The 14143-nt window shown below is 41.6% G+C and overlaps 1 protein-coding gene and 1 long non-coding RNA gene across 5 annotated transcripts in view; both read right to left on the bottom strand.

Moving 5' to 3' along the window:
• The window catches only part of LOC133542854 (uncharacterized), a 47408-nt gene extending 42137 nt beyond the window's left edge, over window positions 1-5271 (bottom strand). Inside the window, exon 1 of one of the 2 annotated variants that reach the window (XR_009804228.1) lies at window positions 5094-5271. This is a non-coding gene — a long non-coding RNA (uncharacterized LOC133542854). The remainder of the gene's footprint in view (window positions 1-5093) is intronic. The other variant, XR_009804229.1, reaches the window with a different exon arrangement.
• A 2026-nt stretch (window positions 5272-7297) lies between these two features.
• apba2b (amyloid beta (A4) precursor protein-binding, family A, member 2b) overlaps window positions 7298-14143 on the bottom strand; it is a 188378-nt gene continuing 181532 nt past the window's right edge. For all 3 annotated transcript variants that reach the window (XM_061887063.1, XM_061887065.1, XM_061887064.1), the window contains 2 exons: window positions 12911-13051; window positions 7298-10572 (listed from right to left, as the gene is read on the bottom strand). In XM_061887063.1, coding sequence (XP_061743047.1) covers window positions 10501-10572; window positions 12911-13051 — 213 coding nt within the window. In that variant the 3' untranslated portion in view covers window positions 7298-10500. The remainder of the gene's footprint in view (window positions 10573-12910; window positions 13052-14143) is intronic.

Raw genomic sequence — 14143 nt, 5'->3', positions numbered from 1 at the left:
AAAGTAATGGCTTTGAAGCAGTTTGTAAAGTAAATATTAATAACACTAGAATGACAATTGCACTACAAATGGAGCAATAAAAATACCAATACAAATAACACTATTAATAATGAATAACGATAATAATTACCTCTACAATCAACAATACAATTGTTTCAAATGCAACAATACATATATGTAATGATAACTTGAATGACAAAAGAAAGCAGATAAATGGAGAGAAAGAAAGAGAAGCTAACTATATTAACCTTGTAGATTGTCATAGTCACATAAAGTTAAGCTTTATCAGTGTGTCGTGTGTTAACCCAGATTACCCTCGGGGAACAACGTTAATATATGTTTGATGATTATATGCATATGTGCTTGTACTGTATTTGTGTATGTGTGTGGGAGTGTATGCATCAATGTATGTATGTATGGATGAATGTACATATGTATGTAATGTATGTATGAATAATTGTGTGTATGTGAGCATGCATGTGTGTTTGTATGTACAATATTTTTGTTTCCAAGTATGTGCAGGAGCTGAAGTACGCCCCCAGCCACCCAGAGAGCCCAACCCATAACAGCAGGCGCGGCGCCCCTGGAACAAGGGACCACCGGCCCCACGCAGTCAGGCCGCCCATCAACAGGATCCTCGCCCGCCTGGCCAGCAGCAGGCTGTAGAGGACAAGGCACGGTAGAAGCGGGGGAAAAGCCAGCGAGAGACCACAACCCACGCAGGCAGAGCGGGGATGCCACTCAATGACAAAATACTTCACGTTCGAAGTGGTAAACATTCTTATTTTTTGCAAATATTAGCTCATTTGGAATTTGATGCCAGCAACATGTTTCAAAAAAGCTTGCATAAGTGGCAAAAAAAGACTGAGAACGTTGAGGAATGCTCTTGAAACACTTATTTGGAACATCCCACAGGTGAACAGACTAATTGTGAAAAGGTGGGTGCCATGATTGGGTGTAAAAGCACCTTCCATGAAATGCTCAGTCATTCACAGACAAGGATGGGGTGAGGGTCACCACTTTGTGAACAAATATGTGAGCAAATTGTCCCAACAGTTTAAGAACAACATTTCTTAACGAGCTATCGCAAGGCATTTAGGGATTTCACCATCTACGGTCTGTAATATTATCAAAAAGTTCAGAGAATCTGAAGAAATCACTGCACGTAAGCGGTTAGGCTGAAAACAAACATTGAATGCCCGTGACCTTCGATCCCTCAGGCGGTAATGCATCAAAAACCGACATCAGTGTGTAAAGGATATCACCACATGGGCTCAGGAACACTTTTGAAAACCACTGTCATTAGCTGAAATTTGTCGCTACATCTGTAAGTGCAAGTTAAAACTCTACTATGCAAAGCGAAAGCCATTTATCCACAACACCCAGAAACGCTACCGGCTCCAATGAGCCTGAGCTCATCTAAGATGGACTGATCCAAAGTGGAAAAATGTTCTGAGGTCCGACGAATCCACATTTCAAATTGTTTTTGGAAACTGTAGACGTTGTGTCCTCCGGACAACAGAGAAAAACAACCATCTGGACTGTAATAGGCGCAAAGTTCAAAAGCCAGCATCTGTGATGGTATGGGGGTGTATTAGTGCCTAAGGCCTGGGTAACTTACACATATGTACAGGCACCATTAATGCTGAGGTATATACAGGTTTCAAAGCAACACGTGTTGCCATCCAAGCAATGTCTTTTTCATGGACGCCCCTGCTTATTTCAGCAAGACAATGCCAAGTCACATTCTGCACGTCTTACAATAGTGTGGCTTCATAGTAAAAGAGTGCGTTACTAGACTGGCCTGCCTGTAGTCCAGACCTGTCTCCCATTGAAAATGTGTGGCACATTATGATGCATAAAATACCACAACAGAGACCCCCAGACTGTTGAACAACTTAAAGAATTCCTCCTGAAAATCTTCAAAAATTGGTCTCCTAAGTTCCCAAACGTTTACTGAGTGTTTTTAAAAGGAAAGGCCATGTAACACAGTGGTAAAAATGTTCCTGTGCCAACTTTTTTGCAATGTGTTGCTGCCATTAAATTCTAAGTTAATGATTATTTGAAAATCAAAATTAAATTATTCAGTTAGAACAATAAATATGTTGTCTTTGCAGTATATTCAATTGAATATAAGTTGAAAAGGATTTGCAAATCATTGTATTCTGATTTTATTTACCATTTACATAACTTGCCAACTTCACTGGTTTTGTATGTATATATATATATATATATATATATAAACACACATACATACATATGTTGCAAGCGAGTAAGAGCGGTTGTTTAGGAGTGGCTCTGACAGGGTTCATTCAAACAATCACTACGCCAACTAGCTCAAATTATGCTCGCAACTTAAAGCTGAAAGACAGCTTGTATTTCAAAATATTTGTAATTCAAAGAACAACTATTTTAGATTGATTTTGTCATTTAATTTTTAATAAAAAATAGTGTTATGTTTACTATGTTCTACCAGAATCAGCTGTTTGTTTCCGCCCTGCTTTGCAAATCCATGCAAATGAGCTGTGTGCTGTTGTGCCGTGTTTTTAATCAAGCACCTCTTCAAAGACATTTGTCCTTTTCATGTTGGCACACACCTAACGCTAATGTGCTAATGTTTAGCCAGCAAGTGGCCCACTCACTCTGTAAATTGTACAAAAAGGCGATGCAAGACGCTGGGAAAGAGCACCAACTCTTTTGTGGGTTTCGACGTCAGAGCAAACAGATCATCATCATCACAGTGATGAAACACTCACTGCTTCATAGTCAAGTTTCTAAACCCTATTGTATCATTTAATATGTTTTGCACATGTTCAAATAATTCAACAACCATTTAAAGCAGCACTAAGTAACTTTTCAACCTTCATAAAATATTTTCTATGACTTGTGGGATGATACATGTATTTACAACTGAGGGGTCTGTATCGCTTTCACTGGCACTCAACAACTTTGAGGCAGGTGGCAGGAACACAAAAAAAGACATGTGCTGACTTGATTAATGGCAAAGGTCACCCTTGCCTCTTTCTACGTTCGTTAAAAAGACAGAAGTCAATGTGAATGCCTTCGTGCCATCAAAAAACTAAGGGAAGAAGAAGAAAGACGCATTCGTGCAATTACTGCTATCATGGCCGACACTTCAAAACAACCAAAAGAAACGAAAAGTTTTGGTGGAGGAGACAAAAAAAGATAAAGGGAGGTTACCCGGACAGTCAAGATCAACATTGGCTTGGCTTTCACTCGCTGGCATAATCTCAAAGATGAGGGATTTTCGGGCAATCCTGCCTTGACTCTGTTCCTGCTAAACTAGTACTTAAGACTCACTTAAAATCCTTTCTCTTCCTCGAAACTTGACAGTGCGCCTTATGACCCGGTGCGCCTAACGTAAGGAATAAGTTTGGTTGAGCTTACCCATCGTGAAGCAATTTTATTTAGTACATGATGCAATGATAAATGTGACCAGTAGATGGCAGTCAAACATAAGAGATAAGTGTAGGCTGCACCGTTTGATGTGCTTCAACATAGGAATATTATCATGGTGTGTGTATAAGGTAAGACATATTATCTGGTGTTTTGTTTCGCAATATTAGGCAAAAGCAATTTTTCCATAAATTGTGCGTATCCGCCTTTGTAGTCTGTGGAGAAGCCATAGTCTATAAGATTCTTCTTTTTCTCTACTTGTTGTGGGACATTCATCCTCCACTGTTGCCATTTCTAATATAAAGTCGCGTAAAGTTCTTGTTTGGGCAGCACAATGGAAGAGGTGCATCTACCTCACAATACCAAGGTCCTGAGTAGTCAGGGTTCAATCCCGGGCCTGGGATCTTTCTGTGTGGAGTTTGCATGTTCTCCCCGTGACTGCGCGGTTTCCCTCCGGGTACTCCGGCTTCCTCCCACCTCCAAAGACATGCACCTGGGGATAGGTTGATTGACAACACTAAATTGGCCCTAGTGTGTGAATGTGAGTGTGAATGTTGTCTGTCTATCTGTGTTGGCCCTGCGATTAGGTGGCGACTTGTCCAGGGTGTACGCCCCCTTCCGACTGAATGCAGCTGAGATAGGCTCCAGCGACCCCAAAAAGGGACAAATGAATGATTGGACGTTCTTAGGAAATTGTGATGTATCATGCTGTATGCTTGCATGTTTGAAATAAACTAAAACTCAAACTTATATCTGTCAGTAAACTCGCCATGAAAGCGCTAAAACATACTGGTGTTGTGAGTTTAAATTAATCACCCAAGGAACTTTAGTTATTCGAAACTTCCGGTCGGACGATTTTTCACGGGACGCATTTCCTGTTTGTTGTTTCCTGATGAGGAGCTGCTGCTCAGTTATTGATTGAAGTCAAGTCTGAATGTCATTAAAACAGTTAGCTCCATCTTTTGACACTTCTTCAACTCCGTCCTTGCACGCTACACTGCCACGTAAATAAGACCGCCCACAAAAGGGCGCTTCCAGAAGTGACGGTCAGAAAGCGGCTTGAAGATTATCTGTAAAACATAAACTATGCAACATTTTGACCAAAGAACCACCATTACATGTTATGTAGACCACAAGGAAGTGTTTTCAATGTAGAAACATTTTTTAATAATACGACTCCTTTAAAGGCCTACTGAAACCCACTACTACCGACCACGCAGTCTGATAGTTTATATATCAATGATGAAATATTAACATTGTAACACATGCCAATACGGCCTTTTTAGTTTACTAAATTACAATTTTGAATTTCCCGCGAAGTGTTGTGTTGAAATGACGCGTTCGTTTGACGTCACCAGTTGTAGCAGACATTATTTTCCAGCCTGATCCAAGCTATAAGTAGTGTGCTTTAATCGTATTATTACACAGTATTTCTGCCATCTGTGTTGCTGAATCTTTTGCAATTTTTTCAATTAATAATGGAGAAGTCAAAGTAGAAAGATGGAGGTGGGAAGCTTTAGCTTTTAGCCACACAAACACAGCCAGTGTTTCCTTGTTTGAAATTCCCGAAGATGAAGCTTTGCTATGGATCAGAGCGGTCAAGCGAACATGGATCCCGACCGAATGTCAACCAGCAGGTTTCGGTGAGAAAATTGTGCTAATAAGTCGCCTCTTACCGTAGACATCAGCGGAGCTTCCCTCCTGCTGCAGCTGCCGTGACTTCCCTCAGAGACTCTGGCGTCAACACACCCGTGGCCGCACCCCCTCCGACTTTCAGGTACTATTTAATCTCTCGCCAAAATCAACCAAAACTGAAAGTTCCTAAAGTGGAGCGTCAAAGACATAATAAAATTACAAAAGTTTTTGGGGAAGTCTTCCATGTTTTAAGTTTATGTAGATCAGGGAAACATACATTTGCACCTTGGTTTTGAGATGCCTCACTTAATACTGTCTTCCATCTGAGTATGTTGTTTTATAAAACGCCATTTTATTGGTTTTTGTTCGACTTGTCCAGGGTGTACCCCGCCTTCCGCCCGATTGTAGCTGAGATAGGCGCCAGCGCCCCCCGCGACCCCAAAAAGGGAATAAGCGGTAGGAAATGGATGGATGGATAGTTGTCATGTTTCTTTTAATGTTGAAGTTAAAGTACCACCAGATAATGCTACATGTATACAAAATACACCACATGATGTTAGCACATCAGTCAAGAAAAATGATCAAACTACATAAATAACATCCTGTAATTTTAATGTATATATTTTTTTTAATATTCATAGATTGAAAATGACCAGATGATGAACATTATCACATCATTTATTTAGAAAATATAAATAACGACAAATAAAGGTAGAATACTATAACCGCAACATGTAAGTGTAAAAAAAAAATCCAACATTATAATTTGTACATTTTCAGTATGAGCTTCTTCTATTTTTAAACAAAGGAAACAATATGAAGTTGTTTTTATTTTTAAGTTATCGTGGCATCATCTCTCCCAAGGTTAATGATAAAATAAATGGGTTGTACTTGTATTGCACTTTTCTACTTTCAAGGTACTTGAAGCACTTTTGACACTACTTCCACATTTACCCATTCACACACACATTCACACACTGATGGAGGGAGCTGCCATGCAAGGCGCTAACCAGCACCCATCAGGAGCAAGGGTGAAGTGTCTTGCTCAGGACACAACGCACGTGACGGGGTTGGTACCAGGTGGGGATTGAACCAGGGACCCTTGGTTTGCGCACGGCCACTCTTCCACTACGCCACGCCAGTTAATTGGGTGTATATGTACACACGACCCCCACCCTCGAATCAACGCCTTCACCACCGCTTAATTCCTCTGGGGCTGTGGATGGCTGAGCAGTGCTATATATCGGCAGCGGTGTCTCCTCAAACCCACCCCTCCCTCTGTTGCAAGTTGGTGTGATATACGTACCATGTTTAATGTGTGCCATGCTATGTGAGGTTTTTTTCCTTGGACCCCTCCCAATGTCACCCTTTTTCTCACCTTTTTAAGGAGCGCCGTAAGTGGCTGATCCGTTGGCGGTCTCGTCTTGTCACCCCCTGAAACGTATGTCTGCTCTTAGCGGGACTGTGCAAATTTCGTTGTACTTGTGCAACGACAATAAAGATCTATCCTCCATCCATCCATTTTCTACTGCTTATTCCCTTTTGGGGTCGCGGGGGGCGCTGGCGCCTATCTCAGCTACAATCGGGCGGAAGGCGGGGTACACCCTGGACAAGTCGCCACCTCATCGCAGGGCCAACACAGATAGACAGACAACATTCACACTCACATTCACACACTAGGGCCAATTTAGTGTTGCTTATTAACCGATCCCCAGGTGCATGTCTTTGGAAGTGGGAGGAAGCCGGAGTACCCGGAGGGAACCCACGCAGTCACGGGGAGAACATGCAAACTCCACACAGAAAGATCCCGAGCCTGGATTTGAACCCAGGACTGCAGGACCTTCGTATTGTGAGGCAGACGCACTAACCCCTCTGCCACCGTGAAGCCCACAGATCTATCCTATCCTATGATTTTACCAGTCCGGCACATTCGGGAGTTGATTTTGCTCCATTTGGTACCCAATCTAAAATTAGTTTCACACCCCTGATTTACAGTAACAGTGTCAGTACAGCTGTTGAGCGTGCCACACAATCGTCGGGGCCTCATTTACCCATCACTAGGATTTACACTATTTTCTACGAGACCAATTGCTTCGGTTTGGCTTCCTCCTGAGTGTATTAATAACCAATGCACCGAAGTATTCATCAACTCGAAACTTTTTTATGCCACAATTTTAAGGTTAGGCTTTCACTGCCTTGCATGAAACGTGTCATAGTGTGATCCAGTCCAACACAATCAGCCAGGTTCAGCTCCAATTTTATTACCTTCCCAGGATGACATGATACTACATCACGAGGCATGCACACAGGTCATGTTACCGTCATTAAATGGAATACAGTGCATCGTTAAAAGCCTTTACTCTGTGTGCTAAGGCTTTTTTTTGTCTCTTTTTCTCGGTCACAGTGTGAGTCTTCGTTCCGTTCTTCCCTACCAGGACTCCAACACTAAACGCACAAGTGGGAGGATGTTTGCAGTGACTAAACCATCGTGAGTCACTCTTTTCTCTTGACATGATTAGCACAATACTTGACACGTTTTTTGTTTTTTTTTCTCATTATGTACAGACATTCAAATACTTGGCATGGCAATAGGACGGCTCACACTACAAGGTTACATTCACTTCAGTCCGGAACAGCAACGACCAACACACACAGCAAAAAGCAGACGGACACACATTTTTGTCCATACAGGTAACTGATATCAAAAAGCATAATTGACGCATCTTACTCGTTATTGTCATTTAAATTTGTACAAGATGTTTATAAAAGTCCTCGGTCTTTTAGTGTGTATTGCCATGTACAAACCCCGTTTCCATATGAGTTGGGGAAATTGTGTTAGAGTAAATATAAACGGAATACAAGGATTTGCAAATCCTTTTCAACCCATATTCCGTTGAATATGCTACAAAGACAACATATTTGATGTTCAAACACAAACTTTATTTTTTTTGGGGAAATAATAATTAACTTAGAACTCCATGGCTGCAACACGTGCCAAAGTAGTTGGGAAAGGGCATGTTCACCACTGTGTTACATCACCTTTTCTTTTAACAACACTCAATAAACGTTTGGGAACTGAGGAAACTAATTGTTGAAGCTTTGAAAGTGGAATTCTTTCCCATTCTTGTTTTATGTAGAGCTTCAGTCGTTCAACAGTCTGGGTCTCCGCTGTCGTATTTTACGTTTTATATTGCGCCACACATTTTCCATGGGAGACAGGTCTGGACTGCAGGCGGGCCAGGAAAGTACCCGCACTCTTTTTTTACAAAGCCACGCTGTCTTGCTGAAATAAGCAGGGGCGTCCATGATAACGTTGCTTGGATGACAACATATGTTGCTCCAAAACCTGTATGGACCTTTCAGCATTAATGGTGCCTTCACAGATGTGTAAGTTACCCATGCCTTGGGCACTAATACACCCCCATACCATCACAGATGCTGGCTTTTCAACTTTGCTCCTATAACAATCTGAGTGGTTATTTTCCTCTTTGTTCTGGAGGACACCACGTCCTCTGTTTCCAAATATAATTTGAAATGTGGCCTCTTTAGACCACAGAACACTTTTCCACTTTGCATCAGTCCATCTTAGATGAGCTTGGGCCCAGCCAAGCCGGCGGCGTTTCAGGTAATGTTGATAAATGGGATTTGCTTTGCATAGTAGAGTTTTAACTTGCACTTACAGATGTAGCGACCAACTGTAGTCACTGACAGTGGTTTTATGAAGTGTTTCGAAGCCCATGTGGTGATATCCTTTACACACTGATGTCGGTTTTTGATGCAGTACCGCCTGAAGGATCAAAAATCTGTAATATCATCGCTTATGTGCAGCGATTTCTCCAGATTCTCTAAACTTTTTGATGATTTTACAGACCGTAGATGGTAAAATCCCTAAATTCTTTGCAATAGCTCGTTGAGAAATGTTCTAAAACTGTTCGGCAATTTGCTTACATATTGGTGACCCTCGCCCCATCCTTGTTTGTGAATTATTTAGCATTTCATTGAAGCTGCTTTTATACCCAATTATGGCACCCACCTGTTCCCAATTAGCCTGCACACCTGTGGGATGTTCCAAATAAGTGTTTGATGAGCATTCCTCAACTTTATCAGTATTTATTGCCACCATTCCCAACTTCTTTGTCACGTGTTGCTGGCATCAAATTTTAAAGTTAATGATTATTTGCAAAAAAAATGTTTATCAGTTTGAACATCAAATATGTTGTCTTTGTAGCATATTCAACTGAATATGGGTTGAAAATGATTTGCAAATCATTGTATTCTGTTTATATTTATATCTAACACAATTTCCCAACTCATATGGAAACGGGGTTTGTAAATAAAGTCAACCAAACATACAATAATATGGCATTTCTCCTTTGAGCCCCTGCTGCACACACCAGTTTCATTATTATTTACACTATATAGCCAAAAGTATTTGGCCACCTGTCTTGACTCACATATGAACCCGAAGTGACATCCCATTCCTAACCCACAGAGTTCAATATGATGTCGGTCCACCTTTTGCAGCTATTACAGCTTCAACTCTTCTGGGAAGGCTGTCCACAAGGTTGCGGAGTGTGTTTATAGGAATTTTTGACCATTCTTCCAAAAGCGCATTAGTGAGGTCACACACTGATGTTGGTCGAGAAGGCCTGGCTCTCAGTCTCTGTTCTAATTCATCCCAAAGGTGTTCTATCGGGTTCAGGTCAGGACTCTGTGCAGGCCAGTCAAGTTCATCCACGTCTTTATGGTATTTGTTTTCTGCAGTGGTGCCTAGTCATGTTGGAAGAGAAAGGGCCCCGCTCCAAACTGTTCCCACAAGGTTCTGAGCATGGAATTGTCCAAAACGGACAATTGGAAAAACAACCCCACACCATAATTCCTCCTCCACCAAATTTCAAACTCGGCACAATGCAGTTCAAAATGTACCGTTCTCCTGGCAATGTCCAAACCCAGACTGGTCCATCAGATTGCCAGATTGGAAAGTGTGATGCATCACTCCAGAGAACTTCTCTAGTGTGCTTGGTTTTTGGCCAAATACTTTTGGCAATATAGCGTACATTTTATCAACAAACCATCTTTAAATTCATTATTTCGAACCATAAAACCCGTCCATATTGCACCGGCAATATGTGGGACGTCTTGCAAAGTCGTCTGCTTTGCACTGAGCAAAGGATTTCAGTAAAAATGTCCCACATAGAAGTATTCACACAGGAAATAAATAATGCAACTATACAAGAAGCATAGCAGAAGTGTATTGAATTACGTGCGTGGGTATAAAAAAATAGCTGTGAGTCCTTTTATGTTATTGATTTAACACAAACGAGACAAACAGATAAGGAAAAAAACAAAAAAGTGTAGAGACGTCGAGGAATGAATTAACCTTTTGAGTTTGTACAATAAGAGGTTGCTTCTTTTTTTTACAATTAGACGACAATCTGTTCATGGCTTTTATATGTACATCGGTGTCTCTTGGCCCGTGAGGAGTCGGAACATGGCTGCAGGCATCGTCTTCATGTGGATCTGGAAAGTCAAACAACATTAAGAGTGGGAGTTAATGAAAGGCGTCCATTTCTTACAGCTTTGGTTGATTTGCCCAATGTTATGGTATCTGCATTCGTGCCGCACAACAATCGGATGTTAATCACAATTATGATTTTTTTTTTACATTACATTAGTTTTGGATGATACCACAAATTTGGGTATCGATCCGATACCAAGTAGTTACAGGATCATACATTGGTCATATTCAAAGTCCTCATGTGTCCAGGGACATATTTCCTGATTTTATAAATTTGAAAAAAACGAAACAAGATTTCCGGAATGAGAATCAGCACCTCCAAGTCCGAGTACATGGTTCTCGCCCGGAAAAGGGTGGAATGCCATCTCCGGGTTGGGGAGGAGACCCTGCCCCAAGTGGAGGAGTTCAAGTACCTAGGAGTCTTGTTCACGAGTGAGGGAAGAGTGGATCGTGAGATCGACAGGCGGATCGGTGCGGCGTGTTCAGTAATGCAGACGTTTTTTTTCGATCCGTTGTGGTAAAGAAGGAGCTGAGCCGGAAGGCAAAGCTCTCAATTTACCGGCTGATCTACGTTCCCATCCTCACCTATGGTCATGAGCTTTGGGTCATGACCGAAAGGATAAGATCACGGGTACAAGCGGCCGAAATGAGTTTCCTCCGCCGTGTGGCGGGGCTCTCCCTTAGAGATAGGGTGAGAAGCTCTGTCATCCGGGAGGAACTCAAAGTAAAACCGCTGCTCCTCCACATCGAGAGGAACCAGATGAGGTGGCTCGGGCATCTGGTCAGGATGCCACCCGAACGCCTCCCTAGGGAGGTGTTTAGGGCACGTCCATCCGGTAGGAGGCCACGGGGAAGACCCAGGACACGTTGGGAAGACTATGTCTCCCGGCTGGCCTGGGAACGCCTCGGGATCCCCCGGGAAGAGCTAGACGAAGTGGCTGGGGAGAGGGAAGTCTGGGTTTCCCTGCTTAAGCTGTTGCCCCCGCGACCCGACCTCGGATAAGCGGAACATGATGGATGGATGGATGGATGGATGGATGGAAACAAGATTTTGCAATGCTAAAAAACATTTTTAGAGGTGGTATAGTAGCGAATATAATTCATTAGTATCATGGTACTATACTAATACAGATATACCGTGCAACCATAATACAAACACATTGCTGTCTGAGCCACTAAAATTTTCAATGTTGCACATTGACCCTACAAACTGTGCTCTCCTAGAACAGAGTGATCGTTCTATCCTCTAAGGAATATGACCCGTAGGTGCTTTTACAGTTTGTTCATGGACCAGTGAATAGGGTAGCATGCCACGACAAACGCCATAACACTCTTATTGTCAGGCTTGCCACTGACAGTTTGTTTGTGTTTTAGTTTTTCCTCTGTGTGTTTAGTATTTCCTCTTTTTAGTTCCTGTCAGCGCTCTTATTTTGTTAGTTTCCTATCTTTCTCCCTGAGCGCTGTTTCACCTCGGCTGTGGCTGATTGGCACCTGGCCACACCTGGTGTCAATCAGCCCGCTCCTATTTGTACCAGTTTTTGTCCTTCAGTCAGTGCCGGATTATTGTCTTGTCGATGACTTCCGTATTGTCGCCCCTGTCGTGTGGAGTCTTCGCAGCGGAGCAGTAAGCTATTTTTCGGTATCTGTTTGTAGCTCACTGTTTTTTGTTCCCTGCTTCCGTTTTGTTTTCACTCTACAAGTAACGACTTCTGTTTTCCTATTTACTACCTCCTAGCTTCCACGCTAAGACCCTTTTTGTTTATGCTAGCTCCTTTTATTTTCTAACTCCCATGCTAGCTCCCTTAGTTTGTTATCCGCCTTGTGCGCGCTTTTGGTTGTACCCCTTTGGTTTGTTCTTGTTCTAATATTTATATTAAATCATGTTTTCTCATTCAACGCCTGCTTCCTTCTCTGCATCTTGGGGTTCGTCACCAACAAACTCTGACACTTATAAGTGAATCATAAGAAACACAAAACATGCAAATTAGTGGGTATTCTAACAGTGGGTACAGTACAGGCCAAAAGTTTGGACACACCTTCTCATTCAATGCGTTTTCTTTATTTTCATGACTATTTACATTGTCGATTGTCCGAAGAACCTCCATTACATGTTATGTAGACTACAAGGAAGTGTTTTCAATTCAGAAAAAAAAATCTAATATGACCCATTTAATGAGTCTTACAATCCAGTGTGCCCTGTGTTGTAGAAAATATGGTGTATAACTTCAGCTTTAAAATAATAAAAAAAACGGTTCTGTAGTTGTTTATAAGGCAGCAAAACATGTTGAGCAAGAAGCTTTGTCTTGTCTTGTGTGTGTGTGTTTATGTTCAGTGCGTCACCTCGCCAACAGAGTTTGAGAGAGCCTGGACAATCTTCTCATGTGCTGTGGCCACCACACTCTGCCCGTTGATCTCGATGATCCGGTGGCCAACCCGGACCCCTCCTCGCTCAGCGATGCCCCCCCGCATAAGACTACATATCTGGAAAGAACACAAAAAAGGTCAGCTGGCATATTAAATGTGTGCATGCATAAGGGCAAACTGTGTTGTTTAAAGCAGAGGGGATCAAAATGCGACCCTTGGGGGCATTTTTTGGCACACAGTGTTCACTTACGACAGTCTCAGTACATCGTGGATTTTCAAGTACCATTGAGATTTGAGTGCGCTTTAATGTTTCATGTTAAAATTATGTATGTTTTAGTGTGTATGGAGTGTTTTCGGAGCATTGGAAGTGTTTATAAGTGTGTATGAAGCTGCGTGGAGGGGTTATGAAGATGATATATGCATATACCGGTAGTATTTATATCAATCATAAAATAGTGTCCATGCTTCACGTAAATTCACCAACCATAAAAATGTAACCCCAGCTTTAATCAAAGCAACACAGTATTGTACAAATACAATAATTTCATTATTAATAAGGTATATTATTAGTCAGGCTGTCAATTTTTTTTAAATTATTCATGAATAATCACAGGTTATTAATTCCTTGCATAATTTAAATGAACTTGAAAAAAGAGCCCAATATTTGGACACAAATACAAAACCCAAAACCAAAGAAGTTGGAACGTTGTGTAGATCGTAAATAAAAACTGAATATAACAATTTGCAAATCCTTTTCAAACTAATTGAATAGACTGCAAAGACAAGATACTTAACGTTCGCACTGGTAAACTTGGTTATTTTTTGCAAATATTAGCTAATTTGGAATTTGATGCCTGCAACATGTTTAAAAAAAAGCTGGCACAAGTGGCAAAAAAGACTGAGAAAGTTGAGGAATACTCATCAAAAACTTATTGGAACATCCCACAGGTGAACAGGCTAATTGCGAAAAGGTGGGTGCCATAATTGGGTATAAAAGCAGCTTCCATGAAATGCTCAGTCATTCACAAACAAGGATGGAACGGGGGTCACCACTTTGTGAACAAATGTGTGATCAAATTGTTGAACAGTTTAAGAACAACATTTCTCAATGAGCTATTGCAAGGAATTTAGGGATTTCACTATGTACGGTCCGGAATATCATCGAAAGGTTCAGAGAATCTGGATAAATCACGGCACATAAGCAGCAAG

This window comes from Nerophis ophidion, linkage group LG25, assembly GCF_033978795.1.
Source record: "Nerophis ophidion isolate RoL-2023_Sa linkage group LG25, RoL_Noph_v1.0, whole genome shotgun sequence".
NCBI classification, from domain to species: domain Eukaryota; kingdom Metazoa; phylum Chordata; class Actinopteri; order Syngnathiformes; family Syngnathidae; genus Nerophis; species Nerophis ophidion.
This window is presented reverse-complemented; position numbering and strand designations above follow the sequence as displayed.